The 23,341-nt window shown below is 41.7% G+C and overlaps 1 protein-coding gene across 1 annotated transcript in view; it reads right to left on the reverse strand.

The window, feature by feature from the left end:
- The window catches only part of USH2A (usherin), a 446,098-nt gene that overhangs the window by 10,670 nt on the left and 412,087 nt on the right, over positions 1-23,341 (reverse strand). Inside the window, exons 65-67 of the mRNA XM_079968364.1 lie at positions 7,841-8,050; positions 7,081-7,319; positions 3,296-3,513 (exon numbers count right to left, since the gene is read on the reverse strand). Coding sequence (XP_079824490.1) covers positions 3,296-3,513; positions 7,081-7,319; positions 7,841-8,050 — 667 coding nt within the window. The remainder of the gene's footprint in view (positions 1-3,295; positions 3,514-7,080; positions 7,320-7,840; positions 8,051-23,341) is intronic.

Here is a 23,341-nt window from a genome sequence, read left to right on the forward strand (position 1 = left end):
CACATACATTTATTCAGTAATAATCCTTAGAGGACCACTTGTTAGTGCCAGGAATAATCATTTTTAATGCAATTCAACAAGCTCACCTGAAGTCACAAGCTGCTCTGTTGTCTTTGGATCCACCTTCCCAGGAGCTCCCATAAGGAGGCTGATAGGAAGATGACTGACAGCTCCAGTTAGAGCTTCCTGGTTTGAACCTGCCAAAGAGCAGGTCCTGAACTTCCTTGAATCTGCTTTTCAACACTTGTTTCCTTTGCTTTGCTCAACCCTGACTCTCACATCCTTGCCTATTTCTTGCCTGTGTGACCTTGGCTTTCTCCCAGATCCAGTGATGTTACCTACTGTAGAGAGAAAAGGATGACTATTCCCATGTACCCAGGCCCCTGTAAGGCTACAGTCAAACCTTGGTTGTCGAACGTAATCTGTTCTGGAAGACCGTTCAACTTCTGAAATATTCGACAACCGAGGCACAGCTTCCAATTGGTTGCAAGAGCTTCTTGCATTCAAGCAGAAGCCATGTCAGATGTTTGGGTTCTGAAAAACGTTCAAAAACCGGAGTATTTACTTCCAGGTTTTCGGCGTTCAGGAGCCGAAATGTAAAAAAAAACGGAGTGGTTCAAGAACCGAGGTTTGACTGTATCAGGAACACTGTGGGGGGGGAGGGGATGGCTGCTCCCATAGGTACATGGGGGGGACACATATTTTCTGTACAGTTATGAAGGAAAAATGTTGCTGAAGAGTACTGCACTTGTTGGTGTCACATGCATTTCAGCCAGAATGGGCCTTCCCCCATATCTATACATACAATAAAATTGTAAGGATGTCATCAAACTGCATTTTGTGTGGCTGCTGACTGGTAGCACTGCAAAATACAGCGTGAAGGCAAGCTGGGTTCTCAGAGCTGATGGACCACCTTAGCAGTGTTGGAGGCTGAGGAGGAGGGTGGCCAGGCCAGTAGGTGACCCAGGTGGGAAGTCAACATGACCCATCAAACAAGTATACAAGCAGGGATTTTTTAACAGAATTTTTTTTGTGAGCTATGCAGCAATGGCTGGTAAGGTGACATGGGTGGGGCTTCCCAAAACTGTGAGTCACTGCTGCTTACCAAAAGGGAAAGGACAAGTGTGGGGAGCTCAGCGTGGCGGCAGGAGCACTGGATTGTGGGGGGAAGGAGGTGGCTTTGGCATGGTGTAGGGGGAGAGGGGAGGTGACTTTGGCAAGGAGAGAGAAGGGGAAGGGGGTGGCTTGCCTAGTTGAGAAAGCAAGCGAGCGAGCGAGCAACCCAGGCAAGTTGTAGAGGTTTGACAAAGTCTAAGTAAAAGAAGGGAGGGAAGAAGGGAGGGGTGGTTTTTGCAAGCTCTGCAGGGAGAGAATTAAACTTGGGGAGTAAGGGTAAGGTTGGCTTTGGTGAGGGGGTTGGTGAGCAAAAAGAGAAGAGGCATAGCACCTAATACAGACACAATAACATAATAAACTTCCATAAAACTTAAACTTAAGTTCTAGGTATAAAGCAAGATTGATCATGAACTATTTCACACATAAAATATTTCAGAGAGAACACATACTCTTAAATAGCGTTTGCAAAAAATGCACTGCTGTTTGGACAATCCAAATCTTTGGGTGGTCTGGGAAACACTCTCCCCACTAAGATGCATCTAGTCACACCATTGTTTTCCTTTAGGAAACAGGTGAAGACATACCTGCCTCAGCAGGCAGGATGAAGGGAATGGTGCCTGAGGTAATTTATGAGTGGTTTGCTGCTGCTGCTTTTTTAATTAGTTGTACAGAAATAATTGCTTTTCAGTTTTTGTGCTGTGCAATAATTATGTTACCTATTATGTGGTAAACTGCCATGTGGCCTTTTGGTAAAGGGCAGTATATAAATGTCTTAATAAACAAACAACAAACAAACAAATAAAATAATGTTATGCAGAATGTGTGAAAGGATCAGAACCGTCCACTTGGACAGTACTAACTCATCACAACTTGAAAATTTGCAAATTGCAATTGCTGGAATTGTGAGCATTCCCATAAATGTGCCAGGAACATTGAATACGTCTAGAGCTGTTAATTATCTTTAATATTATTAAATACACAAGGAAGCCATTTTTCATACTGAATTAATATTTAAGGTAATTTAATCTAAAACTGTCAATGGAGTTAACTCCCCCCTCCAAACTATATTCATTCAAGAATAAATTATGTCTTTTGGCATCCATTCATTTTTATTCTTTTGATTTTTCCTCTCAAAAAATTACTTTCAAAAATAGTTAGAGAGTATTGCAAATAGCCATCTATTTCACTGCTCCAGATAATTAATCAATAGCATCATACATAAGTATATAATCAAACACTCTTCTTGAAATACTGTGTTAGATAAAAGTAACTATACGGACACAAGGTGGGCATGTTCATTTGTCATGATTCTGGCTCTGCGCTAAAGAAAAGAAGAAAGCCTACAAGTCAGTGACTCCTTCTTTTAAATTATGTGTTTCAGAACCTACCGAGGAAAGAGAAACAAAGAACCTAGGGTGCACATACAAGAGACCCGAGGAGCTGATGGAGTTAACAAGCTGAATAAATTAATACAGCAATTAACTAGACTATATAATCAGTGTGACCTGTAATGATGGCTCCTAGGAGGCCAACCCTTCATTGCAAACCCATTGTTGTAAAGCTGCAGAGAAGTCTGCTTTTCAGATCACTAATTTTCAGTAACTTTAACACTGAGGTAATAGGAATGTGTTGAAATAAATGTCCAGCCAAAAAAGAAAAGAAAAGGGCAGTCTTCACCAAATAAAGATCTTCAAAGGCAAGCCAACCAATATAGCTATAACAGCATTATTTGGACTGCCATTATTTTGCTTACCAATGGTTGATTAATGTAAGCCTCTATTGTGAAGTTGGTGGAGGGACATTGCTTTGGTAAATTGCTCCTACCAGCTCTTATCACTTGCTCTTTGAAATGAAATAGATGGATTGCTCCTCACTGCCCCTCCCCCCATGTACCACACTCTTTTGCCATCTCCACCATTGTAAAGATGCTAAGACAGGAGAATGCTTACACACCATGGCATGAACCCCAAATGGTTTGCCGCAACCATAGAGATGATTAAAAACAATAAGAAACAAGATACAGCAAAACTAAATATACCAGTGCCTGCCACAGTGATCAATGGCCAAGGATAATGTGAGTTGTGGTTCACTAACATCAGAAGGGTCACACGTTCCCATTCATGCTCTACACATATAAAGTGGCAGAACACGTTTCTTATACTCTCCTGTATTAACTCACCTTCTTTTTTGGTAGTGAAGCTGATCCATTCTGAAGCAGTGCTTCCTACTGAATTGTAAGACACCACCCTCAGGTTGTAGGTTGTATAAGGCTGTAGATCACTCACATTGGAGCGTTGGCCATCTCCCGCGTATTTCACTTCAATAGGGCCAAGTTTGCAAGCTGCTTCTCTTGGCTGCAAATAGGAAGGGCAGGATGTGTGCATGTGGAGTTCATACCTGGAGGAAAAGACGGAAGCACTGATGAGCCACAATTAGCAGGTAAACACAAGCTTACCTTTCCTGCTTATGTGTCTTGATGCTGGTCAAACACAAGGACCTGCTCTCAACTTAATTAAGTTGCAATTGCGGCAGAACTCTGCACATCACATTCAATATTTTAACAATATTCTACATTAATTGATGATGATGTTTTGAATTTTCTAGTCATTTTATCTTGGCCAGGGCATCCCAGAGCATCTTACAACCAACCAAACAATGATGATTGAAAACTCAACTGTATGCCAGTATTGAAAATATTGAAGTGATAACTTTTTAAGGTAACTATTTTTTTACTTTTTTAATAATAATTTTTATTAAGAATTTTGTTGATACAATAGAGAAAAGACAGAATAAACAGAAAATAAACATAAAAAAGAACAAGCATAAAATTTAACGTCTTGCAATACCCATCTTTTCTTCATCCTTTGGACTTCCTCACATCTCACACTCCTGCGTTCCAAATTTATAATGCTTTAGCCAGCAACTTATCACCTTATTTCAATTCTTATTAAACACATTTCCAATGTTTTGTCCCTAATTTTGAAAATTTTTATCTAGGTCTTAAATATCTAATTTTAAGCACAATATTTATTCAAAATTTATTTTTCTCATAAAATTCACTCATTCTCATAATACTATCAACTAACTTAATGGGCCCTGTTAGTTTCAAATCTCTCATCCTTCTTAGCACTCATATAGTTTACAATGTTTTTGTAGATAGTCCTTAAATTTCTTCCAATCCTCTTCCATGGCTTCCTCTCCCAGGTCTCAGATTCTGCCGGTCATTTCTGCAAGCTCCATATAGTCCATCAGTTGCATCTGCCATTCTTCCAGCGTGGGCAAATCTTGAGTTTTCCAATATTTAGTGACGAGTATCCTTGCTGCTGTTGTTGCATACATAAATAATGTTCGATCATTCTTTAACACCCTCTGGCCCACAATGCCCAAAAGGAAGGCCTCTGGTTTCTTGGGAAAGGTATACTTAAATACCTTTTTCAACTCATTATATATCATTTCCCAGAAGGCCTTCACCTTAGGGCAAGTCCAACAGAGGTGAAAGAACGTTCCTTCAGTTTCCTTACATTTCCAACATTTATTATCGGGCAGATGATATATTTTTGCCAGCTTGACTGGGGTCATGTACCACCTATATATCATTTTCATAATATTTTCTTTCAAGGCATTACATGCCATAAACTTCATACGGGTGGTCCATAACTTTTCCCAGTCAGCAAACATGATATTATACCCAATGTCCTGTGCCCACTTTATCATAGTTGATTTAACCGTTTCATCCTGTGTATTCCACCTCAGCAGCAAGTTATACATTCTTGAAAGTAATTTAGTCTTAGGTTCTAACAGTTCTGTTTCCAATTTCGATTTTTCCACCTGGAATCCTAACTTTTTATCCAATTTAAAAGCCTCTTTAATCTGAGCGTAATGTAACCAATCTCGCACTTTATCTTTTAGTTTCTCCATACTCTGCAATCTCCAATTATCTCCATCTCTTTCTAATATTTCCCAATACTTTGGCCATTTGACCTCCATATTGGGTCTTTTCACTGCTTTAGCTTCCATAGGTGATAACCACCTCGGGGTCTTGTTTTCTAATAAGTCTTTATATTTTATCCAGACATTAAACACTGCTTTCCTGACAATATGGTTCTTGAAATTCTTATGAATCTTAACCTTGTCATACCACAAGTATGCATGCCAACCAAAAGCATTGTTAAATCCTTCCAAGTCTAAGACATCAGCGTTTTCAAGAAGCAGCCAATCTTTGAGCCAGCAGAAAGCTGCTGATTCATAGTACAACCTTAAGTCTGGCAGGGCAAACCCCCCTCTTTCTTTAGCATCAGTTAGTATTTTAAACTTAATTCTGGGCTTTTTGCCCTGCCAGACAAATTTAGAGATATCTCTTTGCCACCTCCCGAAACACTCCATTTTGTCCACAATCTGTAAAGTCTGAAAAAGAAACAGCATCCTTGGCAATACATTCATTTTTATAGCAGCAATTCGGCCCAACAAGGAAAGTTTCAATCTTGACCAACTTTCTAAGTCCCTCTTAATTTCTAACCAACACTTTTCATAATTATCCTTAAATAGACTCAGATTTTTTGCTGTTATGTTCACCCCTAGATATTTTACTTTTTTCACCACATTTAACTCTGTCTCTTTCTGAAACCTTTCTGACTCTGAAGTTGTCAATTTTTTTTCCAGTACCTTAGTTTTTTGTTTATTTAATTTGAATCCCGCCACCCGACCAAACTCTTGACTTTTTAAGGTAACTAGACCTGCATGTCTAGGGGTCTCTCCAGATCCTTAGTGCCAGCATCCTATTTACAAATGTTTAGACCCTAATACGTTATAAGTCTGGGAAAATGTTACAAATTCTGGCACACCAATAACAAATTTCTAAAATCCATGTCACAAAATAGTGTGTTGGGTTTTGAGTTTTCCAAACTAGATGGTAGGGGGGAGGCTAGATGGTAAACAGTGCAGCGGGGTAGGGGTAGGGCAAGGGCAAGAAGAAGAAAAGGTCTATGTTGATTTGTAGACAGCTAGTATCTATATGCCTGGGATTTTTCCAAGACTGTCAGTTCCAAAGGAACAGATAATTAATTTGCCTAGTTTTCTTAGGCACTGATATTCATTCTTGATTTGTCTAAGGAAAATTAAGTTTGGTGGCATCGACAAGACACTGATTTTATTTTATTTTATTTTTTTGTATTTGCTAGTTCATATGCTGTAATCACCGTGATGGTGAGGGTTTACTAAGCTATAAGCCTCTAATTTGGCTATATGTGAATGGTAGCAGGTCATTGCCTGTATATCCCTTGTTGTTGTTAAAATTGTATATTGCCCTTCATCCATAGCTCTCAGGGCAGTTCACAACACAGAAATACAAGATAAAAAACACAAAATACATAATAAAAACAAGAACAAATCAAACCAATAACGCCTTCCCCATGTTGGTGAAAGGGTGTGGCACATAGTCTCCAGCCAAGTCTAGCAACCATGGCTGCATATAAACATTTGGAATCTCACCAACCAGCTGTTTGGATGGAGCAACCAGATTCAGTCTGTTCTTCTTCCCACCAAACACTGATTGCTAGGATTCCAGTTTGTTTTGAGGGCAATGCGTACACTCAACTAAGTGTCACTCAGAGTACACCCTCTGAAATTAATGGACTAAACTTAGTCATGTTCATTAATCCAAATGGGTTTACTCTGAGTAAAACTGAGTTCCAACATCTCCTACAAGGAAATTCCATTTTATAAGGCTCTTTAACATCATTGGGCATTGTGTTCCTTAGGCAGTCTTTAAAATCCATCCGAGTCTTTTCCTTCATGCCACTTACAAAAAAATAAAAACTCTTTAGCCTCTTTCCTATTATTGGTGCCAGGTGTGAATGCTGTTAAAGTTGACTAGAAAATGGAAGACAGACATTTGAAAATCAATTGAAGAGTCAGTCCAGCCAGCATAGATGTTAGTGCTGACACCAAGTATATCCCAGCAGTTACCTTCTTACAATGCCATTGGGTTCCCGAGGTGCATCCCACTGCAAAGAAGCATTCCTTGAGGTCATACTGTGAATGAAGGGAGGAGGCTGCTGTGAGGGTGGAGCTGGCTGTGTGGTGACATGTGCCACGGGTCCTTTGCTGCAGCAGCTGAAACAGGTACAGGCTTCAACCCCAACAGAATAAGTGGTAAAAGGCCTCAGGCCATGGATGGTTTGTTGAGTCGCTGTTCCTTCTGACAGCTGATAAGAAAAAGGCAGTGCCGGATTTACATATAAGCTAAACAAGCTATAGTTTAGGGCCCCACTTTCTTGAGGCCCCCCCCAAAAAAAAATTAAAAGGGAAAAAAAACTGGGTGTACATTTCCAAAATATAAGATGAAAAACAAATAAAATAAAACCTACATACAGCAACAGTGTTTTGTGTTGTGTAGGTCCATAAATTACCATATAGCATATATTCAACACAAAAAACAGCGACAATTTGTTGTTGACAAAGGACAGCTAGACATATAAAGGGCCCCATTACCTTCAGTAGCTTACGGCCTCATCAAACCTAAATCTGGCCCTGAAAAAAGGACAGAACATTGCACAGCAAACCACACTGGAAATGTGGTCCTTTTCCTATTTGCAGAGTAAAGGAATGAAATCAAACATAGTGCTGCTGCTTTTTTTTTTTTTTTTACATCAGTGGAGATTCCTAAAAATCAAACAGCAAATATTCTTATCAGCTCAAAAGAAGAATTTGTCTGATGAAAACTCACCACCATATCCTTTCCCTTTGTGTTGTTTGAGAACAGCCTGTAGAGACTGACTATTCCATTTGGCTTAAGTGGAGGACTGATTTTCACCACAGCTGAAGTAGATGCCACTGTATCAAACAGAGGTGCATGAAGTCCTTGAGGAGGGGCTGGGCCTGTCTTACAGTGGGTCCAGCTGCTAGCAGTCCGGCCTGCAGAATTGACCGACCAAACCTTAAAAATACAAATAACATTTGAGCTGTGAGATTTCAAGCAGCCTTAAGTAGTCTGTGGGGAAGAGTACAAGGCTTATTTTCATTTGCACCACATAATGGTATATTTATTCATTTTACTACAGTGGTGCCTCGCAAGACGAAAAGAATCCGTTCCGCGATTCTCTTCGTCTAGCGGTTTTTTCGTCTTGCGAAGCAAGCCCATTGACGGCTTGGCGGATTAGCGCTATTAGCGGCTTAGAGGCTTTTAGCGGCTTATCAGCTTAGCGGATAAGCAGATAAGCGGCTTAGCGGCTTAGAAAACGGGGGGGGGAGGGGGAAAAAGTCGGAAAAACTCACAAGACATTTCGTCTTGCGAAGCAAGTCCATAGGGAAATTCGTTTTGCGAAGCGCCTCCAAAACGGAAAACCCTTTCGCCTAGCGGGTTTTTCGTCTTGCGAGGCATTCGTCTTGTGGGGCAGCACTGTATTTTTTAAAGTATGTGTGTCGCCTTTCTGCAAATAGCATTCGTGGTGGCTAATAAGGAACAAAACCTCATAAAAGTACAGTGGTACCTCTGGTTATGTACTTAATTCGTTCCGGAGGTCTGTTCTTAATCTGAAACTGTTCTTAACCTGAAGCACCACTTTAGCTAATGGGGCCTCCCGCCGCCGCTGTGCAATTTCTGTTCTCATCCTGAAGCAAAGTTCTTAACCTGAGGTAATCTTTCTGAGTTAGCAGAGTCTGTAACCTGAAGCGTATGTAACCTGAAGCGTATGTAACCCGAGGTACCACTGTACAATGTAACAGAAGGTAAAAATGGCAAAATTTATAAAAGCTGTTTAAACTAAACAAGTTGAATAAAAGTGCTGAATTCAAACAATGGACCACCAACACACCCACACACCAAATCAAATCAACTAGTAAACCAAATTAAACAAACAAAAAAAAAAGTCCATCAATAAAGGACTTAAAAGGTAACAACAAAACTTCAAAGATAAAGCAGGCTTGGTCAACTGAACCTTGCCACACCCACTCCAATACAAAATCCCTTGAGGCTAACAAATATTAAACATCAGCAAAGGTCTAAGCTCCCCCACTGGCAAGCCAGCATTGCTAGCCACAGGCCAACGGTGGACGCAGATGTTGTTGCACAGCACATACAGGCAATTGCAAGGTATTGTGGTGGCAGGACAGATTCAAGAGCAAGGGAGACATCTCACAGACCTTTCTAGGCATTTTGGACATCTTGAAAAGCTACATACAAGTCTGGCACACTAATTAGCAGGAAAATTGGTAGGAAAATAAAAGACAAAGGGGCATATATTTGCATATGCTTGTTAATGAGTTTGTGTGTGTATTAAACAAACACACATTTAGAATTTAAACTTCACATAGCCAGCCAGCAAACTTCCTATCCAAATCACCCCAAATAAATTATTCAGTTAATCTTCGCCCCATCCTAGATCACTCAAAGTCAGCTTCTCTTGAATTCATTTACCCTCAATTAATTTCGCAAGAAATCCTGCTCCAAATCAAATTCAACTCTCTCTCATAACCCCCATTAATTACCCCAAATAATCTCTAAATAAAGTCTTTAAATTAGTGTGTTTCTACCCAGTAAACTAGAGCACCCTCCCAATTTAATATTCCCAAGCTCATAACCAACCCCAAAACATTTGGCATACGTAGGTAAATATCTGCATGCCATAGGTTCACCCTAGTAGCACCTCTGGTAATTACAAGTGACAGACAGTATTGCAAGATGAAATTATTCCCTTGCTTCACTGAACATCCTACTGCAACCTAACTTTCTACACTGTTGCAGCACACACATGAGTGACTAGGCTGCTAGGTGATTTTATTTTTCAAATAAACACACTTCATATCTGAACAGCTGAAGAAGTGCCCAGGTGCATACGTACACATATGCAGGAACAGGTTGAGCTATATTTAAGAATTCAGTTATTTGAAAAGAACCATTCTTTCTCATTAAGGTTTCTGTTAAATGCTATTACAGTGCTCTCATTATTTCTGTCTTTCCAGCACAGTTGAGTGTCCATTCAACTTTCAACAGATAAGTTTTATGCTAGGCTGGGTAGCATGGAAAGGCTAAACATTGCAGTGGTACAGACTCTCCTAGCAGCCCAGACTATTGCATGAGCCATAACCTTCCACTTCTCCATTGGTGTTTTCCTTCATCAGCAGGAAACATCAGTCAAGGATGTAGGATAACTATGGAACTGACCTCTGTGTGAAATGTTGGCAATCATCAATGCTGCCTTGAGGTATGACAGCGCTATGTAGACCAGGTGGTATATTCTGGTCAGTCAACCAAACAGTATATTTCTGATGTTCTCTTTACTCTTATTCAGTAAATGAGACAAGACTTTAGTTACTGAAGGTTTTTTCTTCTTCTAATGGCATTAATTCAATTGATCATACATCAAATTTCATTTATTGCTTAATATGGAAATGCCCTCTCAAAAAGAACACAAGTCAGCATCTTCTCTATTATTCATACTGCTTTTGCCAAAATGCTCACTTTGTTATATTCATTTTGTTCTATCAATCAACACGCATGGTTTTCAATTCTACGATTCCAAGATCCGGTCACTAGAATTGCATCTAATTAAAAACAGCTCTTCTCTGTGAACGGATTTTGTTTTTGTCAACTTCCCAAAACCAGAGTAATCTGCACACTATATGAAACTCAGCACTTATTAAGCACAGCCTCCAACAAATCTGCATGAAAATTAAATTTCACTTTCATCAAGGAGAGAATAAACATATGGAAGGATGTATAATCTTATTTATCAAATATCATTTGTATAATTAAACACGAATAGCATAAAAGGTTGACTTAGGTCATCATTTGCATGAGTAAGTAATTTGTAGAATGTCAGGTACAATAGATGGAGTAGATGGATGTGTAAGTGTATAGGGTTAAATTAGGCTCAATAATAGTGAAACACACAGTGATCAATCAGAATGATAGATCTAAATGGCAATACAAGAGGACTGTCTGTGTGATTTTTAGTATTAAGAATTCCTTAGTAAGCTTTCACGTTGAGAAGTTCTATCTACACGAAAACATGCTCTTATGCAATCTCGTCAGTTCACTTTTTGGGGGAGTAGCTTTGCTTTCGTTTAAAGAAGAAAACCAGTATAACCTTCTAGTCTTGTGAATGAACGGTTGAGAAATTTTGGCAATTGGAAAAGGAAAAGTTTGGGAGAGCAGGAATGTGATGTGGAAAATATAGATTCAACTGCAACTGGAGAATCTCATCTACAACAGTATTCGTTGCTGATGAAACCAAGAAAACAGCAGTTTGGGCCCTAGCTGTGTAATTCCACTACACTGATCTCTAAAAGCGAATTCCTAGTGTATGTTCTCAGGAGGCCATGTTGAAATTATTTGTATAATCTCAATCAGTTAATTAGATAAGCTGGATGGTACCCAAATGCTAAGGATGCCTTCATGTAGCTGCTTTCCTCCACTGGCAGTTGCACAAAGCAGGAGGTGCAAGCTAAGCAACATAGGAAGTTGCCTTATACCACATCACACATTTGGGCTAATCAGCTCTGTCTTTTCTACACTGACTGGCAGTTACACTCCAGGATTTCAGACTAAAGGTAGTCCCAGCCATGCCTGGAGATACCAGGGATGGAACCTGGGATCTTCTGCGTGCAAGGCAGGTACTCTGCCGCTCTTCCCAACCACAGTGGAGCTTTCATATACTCAGCTTTTCCCACATGGAAATTGAAATTCCTTATTTCCACACACTTTCTCCACAGGTTCACAACTCCCAACTCGTTTTGAACACATTATTGGAAGGCCTTCTCTGCTGCTGTATGTCAACGTAGTAAAGGAAAAACCTAAAGTATATTTACAGTATTTAAATGGGCCTGGTTTTCACTTACTAGCTCAAACACATCCAGATATTCAACTTCTGGGGGCTTGGAAAATGGAAAGATTGTCCAGTTTAGTCAACACTGTGTATGCGATTGCATGAAGACATGCCCCAGAGCTCCCCAAATGGCGAAATAAGGGCAGCAGTGTATCAGTGAACCAGTACAGTGGACGCTTGGGTTGCGAACGTGATCCGTGTGGGAGGCATGTTTGCATTCGCAACCCGCAGCGGCGCATCTGCGCATGTGTGGGTTGCAATTCGGCACTTCTGTGCATGCGCAAAGCGCGGTTTAGTATTTCTGCACATGCGCGAGTGCCGAAACCCAAAAGTAACCCGTTCCAGTACTTCCAGGTTTGGCGCGGTGCACAACCTGAAAATGCACAACCTGAAGTGTCTGTAACCCGAGGTAGGACTGTACCAGAAATAAAGAAGGTCACTACAAAAATGAGGGAGTTGGAGAGTATGCTCTTTTGGCATTGCACCTGCATTGCCTGCATTAATTCTCCTTTGCAAACTGATGCATAAATTTGGCAAACTGAACTTGAGGTTGGAAGAATAAGACACCCAAATTTGTGCATCTATCCCTAGGGGAAACTAGCAGATGGGGAGAGGGTTTGGACCCTTATTTTGTGTGTATTGAGGGGAGGTCAATTATAGCTTTTCAGTTCTGTTATTGTAGCTTCTAGCAAATTTGCACAGTCACATAAGGAGAAATGCCACTATCATCCTTACAAAGCTGATGGATAAAGCAGATCTACTGAGACATGATCCCCTGTGCAGGGAAGAATGGATAAAACAGAAGATGAAACAAAAACAAGGAGAAGCGTAAAGTTCATCAAGCACAGCCAACTTATTCTAAAGGAATATATGCTGCTTATGAAGAGAATTAAAACTTGAACTGCATGTGCACACCCAACATATGGGGGTGGAGCTGCAATCACTGAGCTGAGAGACATTTGCAGAGAAAATGGCACAAGCTTGATTTAAACTAAATTAAGGAGTATATGAGCTAAGTTGAATGCTATTTATTTTAGACAATGAAGGCCAGTGCTGTCATTAAGCTACCATACCAGTTAATAACCATACAAGTTAATAACAGCCATCCCTGGAAGTTTTAATACTGCATTCATGATGAATACCTATAATTCTCATATGAGAATCTTGAAATATCCTTCGAGTAATAGATTCAGGTCTAAGTCTTCTGGTCTATGGCAGGGGAAATGGGAACAGAAAGTACTTGCGCCTTGAATTCTTCAACTATATATTGCCTCCTTTATAATTTAATCTTACATCATGCTGCGCAGACCCCAAATCCAAAGCGCTGCCAAAATTTCTATCATCATTAGAAGGTGCACAGGCTTAAGAAAGCCATAAGAGGGCTCCAGATTCATCTACACAAGCAGTAATTCAGATGTCTTCATCTTCATTTTCTTGGCCACGTGCCCAGACAGCACTTTGAAAAAAAGGGAAAGCTTAGTTGAATCCATCTACTTAGTGAACGAAAGAATTCTAGGCACAGCGAATGGAATCTTGTTTGGCAGCTGAAAAATGTGCCTTCACAGAGCCCTGCTCCTTCAGGCTGGTAATGGAACAGTCAGATGACCAAATCTAGAAGGGCAGCCAAGGTGGTATATCAAGTGGTTGTGCTACAGACCTCTGCGATAAGATATGGCAGAAGAATGGTCCCCAAACAGCCATTCCTCTGGTGACTGTCTACACAGCAATCTCTTCAAGTGACCCATTGGCTTTCCCACAAAGACGGAGGGAAATGTTTTGTTATTGCAATAGAACTAATGTAAAATGGACCAACCTTTAAACATTTCAGTGTAAATGTATGTGATTTCCCAGTTGCCTAACGGCTAAGACTTTGGAGTAAGCCCCTCAAGAAGATGCTGTGGAACGCCTTCCTTTTAACTTCCATGAAAGTATGTAAGGGACATCTTTTTGAATCATATGTTTAAACGTGCACTTTTTCCTTGCTGCATTGTTGTTGTTTTATTGTTAGGCAGCTCAAGCATGCAATTATTTATTTAAAACATGTATCTAATGTTGATAGGACGTGGGTGGCGCTGTGGGTTAAACCACAGAGCCTAGGACTTGCCGATCAGAAGGTCGCGATTTGAATCCCCGTGATGGGGTGAGCTCCTGTTGCTCGGTCCCTGCTCCTGCCAACCTAGCAGTTCGAAAGCACGGCAAAGTGCAAGTAGATAAATAGGTACCACTCCTGCAGGAAGGTAAACGGCATTTCCTTGCACTGCTCTGGTTCACCAGAAGCGGTTTAGTCATGCTGGCCACATGCCCTGAAAGCTGTACGCCGGCTTCCTCGGCCAATAAAGCGAGATGAGCGCTGCAACCCCCAAATCGGTCATGACTGGACCTAATGGTCAGGGGTCCCTTTACCTTTACCTTTATCTAATGTTGAAGCATTCACGTTTCTATGTGGTATACATAAAAACAAACCACAGAAAATGGGACAATAAAAAACCCCATCATAAAATAGAACACTACCTTAAATTGCCTGCCAGAATAAGGAAATCTTAGTCATGTACCTGAAGTTCAGCAAGGAGGGTGGGTGCTGTCTAATCGCAGTTGGGAGGGAGTTGCACAGGCTTGGGCCCACTAACCTGAAAGCATGGCTCCTAGTAACCATGGGGGACCATCCACAGATCGTAAGATGGGTCACAAGATGGTGCACCTCCCCAGACCCAACATGCCATGTGGCAAATGTTGCCCACCCAGAGCCCCAGTGTGAGCAGTTGTTATAAGACGCTTATTCCCCTCACAGAGCTATAATTTGCAGAGTTGCTTGGGAAGAGGGATTGATTGTTAAACCATTCTGAGAGTTGTAGCTCTGGCAGGAGAATGAGGCATTCCTAAGAACTCACAACACTTTCAACAAACTACAGTTCCCAGGATTCTTTGGGGAAAGTAATGACCGTTACAAGTGGTTTAATAGTTATCTAAATGTATGGTGCGGATGTAGCCTTGGTCTGCTGTATAATGAAATCTGGTGAGTCAACTCTGGCATATATAGGTCTTCATACGTAAAGTCTTTTTTTAGAAACAGCAGCAACACTTCTGCTTCCAGAACTTGTTCTTTTCATGATGGAGAGGCAGAACAAAGTATTTAAGTCTGACATAAAAAAGGTTATCAAAGTTTCAGCCAAACCTTGTTCCTTTTAATATTCTAATGCATCAGTAACGAAGATGAGATGCAAACATGTTTAACTCCAAAAGGCAGACAATTTAATAATTTGTTTCCTATGGGTACATAATGAGATAGTTAAAACATTCCCAGGAGAGAGATAAGCAGATATTAAAAGGTCTTTCCAATACCTGTAATGGCTAAGGGCAACAGCTAATTCAATAGATTCGATCAAAATCACTACTTCTTTCAGTGCTGCTGATTTATTACTTTGGCTGTAGTTAGTCATCACTCATTTTAGTTTGCTTTTCAGTGCTCATAAATTATGCCTTATAAATAAAAAGATACAATCAAGGAAATCATATCAATTCATCTACAGCCCTGGGGTGTATTTTCCCATGGCACTCACACTAATGTCTTTTTAAAAGATAGGCTTGTCATGGCGTTTGAATATGTCAGAATCACAATCTACCTAAGGAGGTCTTGGGAGAGCAGAGCCATAACAGGCTCATAACTAATGTGGAGGGGCCAATAAATCAGATACCTTTGTTTGGTTTAATGAATAAACATAGAATCATAAACAGCCTCCTTGTTCATAGAGGTTTGCAAAGGTGGATAAACTCTGGTCTGCGAAAACGGCTCTTGCATTTGCGTGATGGCAATACGATTTCTGGATAGCTCGAGCTTAGTTTACAGAAGTTTTTGATGTTTGTATTATGGTTTTAGTTATGTTGTAAGCTGCCCAGAATGGCTTGGGAAAACGCAGTCAGATGGGTGGGGGTATAACTAATAAAATTGATGTATTTATTATTCTATTATTATTATTATTATTATTATTATTATTATTATTATTATTATTTTCTCATCTGCCAGCGAAGCAAGAGAGCACACTATCATACAGTGGTACCTCGGGTTAAGTACTTAATTCGTTCCAGAGGTCTGTTCTTAACCTGAAACTGTTCTTAACCTGAAGCACCACTTCAGCTAATAGGGCCTCCTGCTGCCGCCGCGCCGCCGGAGCACGATTTCTGTTCTCATCCTGAAGCAAAGTTCTTAACCCGAGGTACTATTTCTGGGTTAGCGGAGTCTGTAACCTGAAGCGTATGTAACCTGAAGCGCCTGTAACCCGAGGTACCACTGTACAATTTATATTATACAGTATGTTCAGGGCTTTTTTTTAAGCTAGAACTCTCCAGAACACAGTTCTGGTACCTCTCAGGTTGGAACCATTGCCATTGTAAGAGAACAAGGGAGGTGTTCATGGTGAGATCCAGCATCTCTTTTTCTAGAAAAATAGCACTGTATCTGATAATCATATTAAATAGCTAATAATGCAGTATAACGGGACGCAGGTGGCGCTGTGGGTTAAAGCCTCAGTGCCTAGGACTTGCCGATCGAAAGGTCGGCGGTTCGAATCCCTGCGGCGGGGTGCGCTCCCGCTGCTCGGTCCCAGCGCCTGCCAACCTAGCAGTTCGAAAGCACCTCCGGGTGCAAGTAGATAAATAGGGACCGCTTACCAGCGGGAAGGTAAACGGCGTTTCCATGTGCGGCTCTGGCTCGCCAGAGCAGCGATGTCACGCTGGCCACGTGACCCGGAAGTGTCTCCGGACAGCGCTGGCCCCTGGCCTCTTAAGTGAGATGGGCGCACAACCCCAGAGTCTGTCAAGACTGGCCCGTACGGGCAGGGGTACCTTTACTTTTACCTTTAATGCAGTATAACAATATTACAGCAAGATGGACAACTACAGTGGTGCCCCGCAAGACGAACGCCTCGGAAGACGAAAAACTCGCTAGACGAAGGAGTTTTTCGTTTTCTTAGCCGCTTCGCAAGACGCATCTCCCTATGGGCTTGCTTCGCAAAATGAAGCTTGCCCTGCAAGCTCCGGGGATAGCGGGGAAGCGCAGCGCGTCTTCCCCACTGTCCCCGGACCTCTTTTGAAGCAAGGGGTGGCGGGGAGAAGATCGCTTCTCCCTGTTGCCAGCCCCGCAATCTCCGGGGACATAGGGGAAGGCGCACACGCCTTCCCCTCTCTCCCCGGACCCCTTTTGAACCAAGGGGCGGCAACGGGGAGAAGCGATTCTCCCCGCTGCCCCTTCCTTTGCTTTAAAACAGGTCCGGGGACAGAGGGGAAGGCGCGCGGTGCTTCCCCTCTGTCCCCGGAGATTGTGGGGCAGGCAATGGGGAGAAGCAATCTTCTCCCCGCCGCCCCTTGCTTTAAACAGGTCTGGGGGCAGAGGGGAAGGCGCGCGGAGCTTCCCCTCTGTCCCTGGACGGTCTCCATAGGAACGCATTGATTGATTTTCAATGCATTCCTATGGGAAACGGTGCTTCGCAAGACGAAAAACTCGCAAGAAGAAAAAACTTGCGGAACGAATTAATTTCGTCTTGCGAGGCACCACTGTATATGATTACTATTATTTATAAATTATTTAGTTTCATTTATTTGTACCTTGCTTTCCCATCCCTATAAAGACAAACTAAAACTTCAGGCTTTTGCTTTTTCAACCCATGGCTTGTCATGGCCATGAAGTGTTATGATGGCCACTAAAAGAAGCTAATTCTTTAGAAAGACCAAATAAATTTATGGTTTATATGGATCTGGTAGTGGATAACAGCCAAATATGTACCAACCCCATTTTGAGATACAGTTTATCTCTGATCAGCAACATGATATTAATATCATGCTCTGCTTGTAAACCTCCCTGAAGAGAAGGCCTCTGTATGCAGTTAGAATGCTGAGTTTTGACAAGCTGTTGGTTTGAAATTTTAGAAAGTCAATTGTGCACAAACACAGTGTTTCCCAAACTTCTTGTAGACCAGACACACTTTATTTTCAGAGAATGACAGGGTATAAATCATCTAGCTTCAGTGTGGCCCACTGCCAGTCCTTTTCTTCTAAAAAAAAAAATGTTTAGAAGTACTCTCATTTTCCTACTCATATTGAAATACTGCCCCTCAATGAGGCCAAACTTAGATTCACAAAATGTTTAGGGGATGTGTACCCCTGCGTTCTCCAGGAAAAAAAGCACTGCCCACTGCTATGTTTCTTCCTGAGCCAATGTTCTGGACATGTCTCCTAATTGGAGGAAACAAGTCCATAGTTGTCAGTCATGCAGAGTTTCAGCCTCCTCTGAGGATGGGAATTCTGCTTGCTTTCTAGACTAGGCAACTGAATAGTCTAAAGGACACCTGATGCATACTCATAGCAGAATAACCCAAATCCAATAGAGTCTGAGCAGAAGGACATGAATGCAGAACAGCAAATCATTCAGAGATACAAGGCAGCATCCTCTGCAGCCAGCTGGAAAATTAGTGTGCTCTGGCTTGGGGATTACTGCTCTTCCAGATCAATGACTCTCCAGAGGTGTTTCCCATCACCTAATGCCTGATCCAAACTGGAGCAGCCAGGATTGAATCATAGAATCATAGAGTTGGAAGAGACCACAAGGGCCATCGAGTCCAACCCCCTGCCAAGCAGGAAACACCATCAGAGCACTCCTGACATATGGTTGTCAAGCCTCTGCTTAAAGACCTCCAAAGAAGGAGACTCCACCACACTCCTTGGCAGCAAATTCCACTGTCGAACAGCTCTTACTGTCAGGAAGTTCTTCCTAATGTTTAGGTGGAATCTTCTTTCTTGTAGTTTGGATCCATTGCTCCGTGTCCGCTTCTCTGGAGCAGCAGAAAACAACCTTTCTCCCTCCTCTATGTGACATCCTTTTATATATTTGAACATGGCTATCATATCACCCCTTAACCTCCTCTTCTCCAGGCTAAACATGCCCAGCTCCCTTAGCCGTTCCTCATAAGGCATCGTTTCCAGGCCTTTGACCATTTTGGTTGCCCTCCTCTGGACACGTTCCAGTTTGTCCGTGTCCTTCTTGAACTGTGGTGCCCAGAACTGGACACAGTACTCCAGGTGAGGTCTGACCAGAGCAGAATACAGTGGCACTATTACTTCCCTTGATCTAGATAAGATTCTAGATTGAACCTGGGACCTTCTGTAATGCTCTGACTGAGTTGCAGGCCCTCCCAATATTGTCCTAAATACATGGACTTTTGCTAAAGGTTCAGAGAAAGAAAAGGAAGATCCCCCCCCTTACCTCAGTTGTGCTGTTAATGTCAAACCCATTAAGCTGGACCTTGATGACTGACAGCATTTTTTAAAGTGTTGCAAAGGGCCTGGCTCTAGTGCCTTAATTTTAGCTTCATTCAGCTGGAGGAAATTTAGTTGCATTTAAAATTTTATGGCCAGCAAACAAGCCTCCGAGAGAGAGGCAGCAGAATCAATATCGTGCTTAAGTGAAATATAAATCTGGGTTTCATCAGCATAATAGCGAAAGAGCGAAAGCCAATCCCTATACTTATGAATAAAGTGTCTCACAGGCAACATATAAATTGTCAACAATGGTGGGACTATGAATAGATTCCTGAGGGATGCCACAAATGACAGTAATGGCAGAGGAACACACACACAAGACTGCTAAAGGTATGCAATTTGAACACAACTAGATCCAAGGACTGTCAGACTTACTCAGTTTCAGCATGGACCTTAATAAAGAATTAATTAATAAAATCCAGGTGGAGAAACACTCATGGCAAATCTGATCAGACATGGCTTTGAACTCATTTGAAGGCTTACTCAGTGGTGGATATGGCTCAAAGGTCGTAACTACTTTTCTCCGACCACAGTGTCCACACAATCTGATCTAGCTGAACTTCTCTAAGCGGTTAAATAGCTTTTATATTTTGGGAAGGGTTAGAACTGTCAGTAGCCCACTGCATTGGTTTTGCCAGGTTTTTGCACATAAAGTTGTTCATATCTATTTCATGTTCACACCACCATTTCCCCAATATTAGTATTAGAGTTATCCAAGTTCTTCTCCAGTCAGATTTTATTTGATTAATCCCATTTCTTGGCATGTGAGGCAGAAGACTTGCTTCTATTCACCCTACAACTTGTTCACTCAACCCACCATGACTCATGCTGAATTGCCAAGAGAAAAATACTTCCTTAGGAGAAGCCAGTGCTTCAACTAGTTTGAAAAAACCACAAGTGAGCCTGCTGCCTTAAAAAGGACCACATGATTGGAGAGCTATAGCCTGGGTTTCCAATCTTCCATTTTTGGTCAATTTCTTCTAGCAAGTTGTGGCTGAGCGTCTCTAGGTAGTGTTGTTTGATGCATATTAACCAGGCATTTTTCAATCTTGCTTCTAGCCAGAATGTGGGTTGTGTCAGTCAACTTGGTTGATGACCCTTCTTGGAAAAGACAGGGGAAATGTGATTTGTTTATTTTCCTGGACCTCCTGGCAGCTTTTAATACGTTCAGGTATGGTGTCCTTCTACATCAGTTCATGGAGTATTGATTTGCAGTGGCTTCACTCCTTCGTTGCCCAAAGATTCCAGAAGGTAGAAGTGGGATACTATTGTCATTCCCTGAAGAAGCTTGCATCTGATATTCAAGGTATCTAGTCCCCTTCCTTTGTGTTTTAACTTCTGCATGATAGAGGTCATCCAGAGTTTTAGAGTGGGTGACATCAGCATAAGCTCTGTTTCATCTTTCCATCTGAACCAGATATGACAGTTTTGTCCTTGAATGAGTCATGCACTGCATGAGGCTGAATAACTGAAAAATTAATCTGCAGAAGGCACAGTTCCCTGTGGTGGGTGGTCCTAAAGCTGGAGAATTGCCCATCATAGGTAGGGTCACACTCTCCCTAAAAGAGTAGTGTGTTAGGCTGGGAACAACTTGAATTCTCATATAGAGGCTATGCTAAGAAATGTGTTCTGTTAACCTTGGCTGATACAACAGGTACATCACTCTCTGTAAAACAGAGCCCTTGCTATGGTTGGACATGCCTTGGAAAACTCTGTCTGGAGTCTGGACTATTGTAATGTGGTGTATGAGGAGTATGCCTATGGAGACAGTTTGGAAACTTGAGTTGATCTAGAATGCGCCAGTCAGTGTAGTGATGAATAAAGGCTGCCAGAGTGCATATCAAATACTGCAGGAACTCTGTTGATTACCAATTTCTTTCCATCCTAATTTCAAGGGAATATGTCCTACTGTTAATGTCCTGTATACCTGGGCCCAGAATACCTGAGAGAGCTCCTGTTGTCCACTGAACACTGTCCACCTAGAACCCTTTCCCTTGTACATTGCAAGTTATTTAGGATCCATGGGGTTGTAGTCAACTAAGTCCTACTCAGAATGAACATAAATTGTTGTTGTTGTTTAGTTGTGTCCGACTCTTCGTGACCCCATGGACCAGAGCACACCAGGCACTCCTGTCTTCCACTGCCTCCCACAGTTTGGTCAAACTCATGCTGGTAGCTTTGAGAACACTGTCCAACCATCTCGCCCTCTGTCATCCCCTTCTCCTTGTGCCCTCAATCTTTCCCAACATCAGGGTCTTTTCCGGGGAGTCTTCTCTTCTCATGAGGTGGCCAAAGTACTGGAGCCTCAGCTTCACGATCTGTCCTTCCAGTGAGCACTCAGGACTGATTTCCTTCAGAATGGATAGGTTTGATCTTCTTGCAGTCCATAAATTAGTCTTGTCCATTAACTTCAGTGTCTACTCTGAGTGGGACCAGCACGGCATACCATGCATCGTTTTGCATAATTAAAATAGTGGGGTGGGGGAAACATTCCCTGTAATGCTTTTGCCTGTATGCACCATGTAGTGGAAAGAAGGAAACAGGATTATATTTAGACCCATAGAAACCCTGTTGTGAATAGATTATATGCATTCCACACATGAAATAATGTACTCTAGAAGAATGAAATAATGGCCATCGACGGACTTCAGTTCATTGTTTTAAATAACCAATAAGATCATGTTTAAATCCATTTACTTAATTAACTTTTGTCTTTATGAAAGGTGATGTCGTATTAAATCTGCTAGATGTTAAGGTGCCACAGGATTCTTCACTTGTTTGGATTTTGTGATAATCCTATCCTGTAGAACAGGTATTGTCAACCTTTTAAGACCCAGTACTCACTTTAGACCCAAACATGCATTTGAGGACCAATTTGGCATATATTTGCATGATGGTAGACCTCCTTTTGTGACCCACCTTGGATCAGGCTGTGACCCACCAGTGGGTCTCCACCTACTAGCTGAAGACCAGTGCCTTAGAAGGCACATGGTAGCTCTAATACGTTTTAGAAAATAGAGGGAAAATGAATTTCCAGTGCCTCTTCTCTTCCCCTTAGTCTCAGACACGAGACATCTACTCATTTAAGAAGCTCACACTGCTTCCAAAACACACCGAGCACCTGATTTAAAGGCGCTTACCTCAACCATAATGTACCGGATAGTTTTTTGAAAAGATTTAATAATTTTGTCCACAAAGAGCCCAATTACAAGAAAAAAGTATCCCCTCAGGTACATTAACTGGGAAGAGAGGGATGTGGGTAGGGGAAGAGGGGAGGATAAAAAAGATACCAGTCTCTAAAATAAAACGATCTATTTTGGAAAGAATCCTAGCAGTTACCTCATTGCCATTAAGTTCATTGAAGTTTAAGGAAAATTACATCATTAGAAAGAGTAGGAAATCAAGTAACCCAAGAGCCATCATCAGCGATGAAAGATGGGCTCCCCCAAGATGCCAGACGTTTTGGCATACACTTGCCAAATGGAGGTCACACACTTCTCAACAGCAGCAATACAGATTCAGTCTGATCACCCAAGAACATTCAGTGGCAAACAGAGAAGACATCCAAAGTTCATTAGGCTTTATGTTCTCTTCAGAAAAGAAGACATATGGGAATAATGACTGAAGCGAGAGAGTTAATATAACCTTTCCTTTAAAGTTCATGACATGGCTAAGAGGCCTCTGGATTTACTATTATGCACATACAATACAAAAGCTATCTCCATCTAGCAATAGCTCTATATGGAGCCAAGCCAGGCCATACACATCAAGAACAGAATGCCCAGCCCACACCTACACTCACACACCCTTCCAGTCCTGATCAGACTGGCAGCTTAAACCTCATCAACAAGGCAGCATCTTTTATTGGAGGCTGTAGTTCAGGGGCAGGACATTTGCTCTGCATGCACAAAATCCCAGGTTCAATCCCCAGCACCTCCAGGTAGGATTGGGAAACTGCAGACTGAGAGAGCAGCAGCCACTCAGAGTAAACAGTACTTCCCTTTGAGGGAAGGAGCTGCAACTGAATGATTACTGCAATATGCTTTATGTGGGGCTGCCCTTGTATCTGGTCTGGAAGCTTCAACTAGCGTAGA

Source organism: Podarcis cretensis (assembly GCF_951804945.1).
Source record: "Podarcis cretensis genome assembly, chromosome: 3".
Classification (NCBI taxonomy): domain Eukaryota; kingdom Metazoa; phylum Chordata; class Lepidosauria; order Squamata; family Lacertidae; genus Podarcis; species Podarcis cretensis.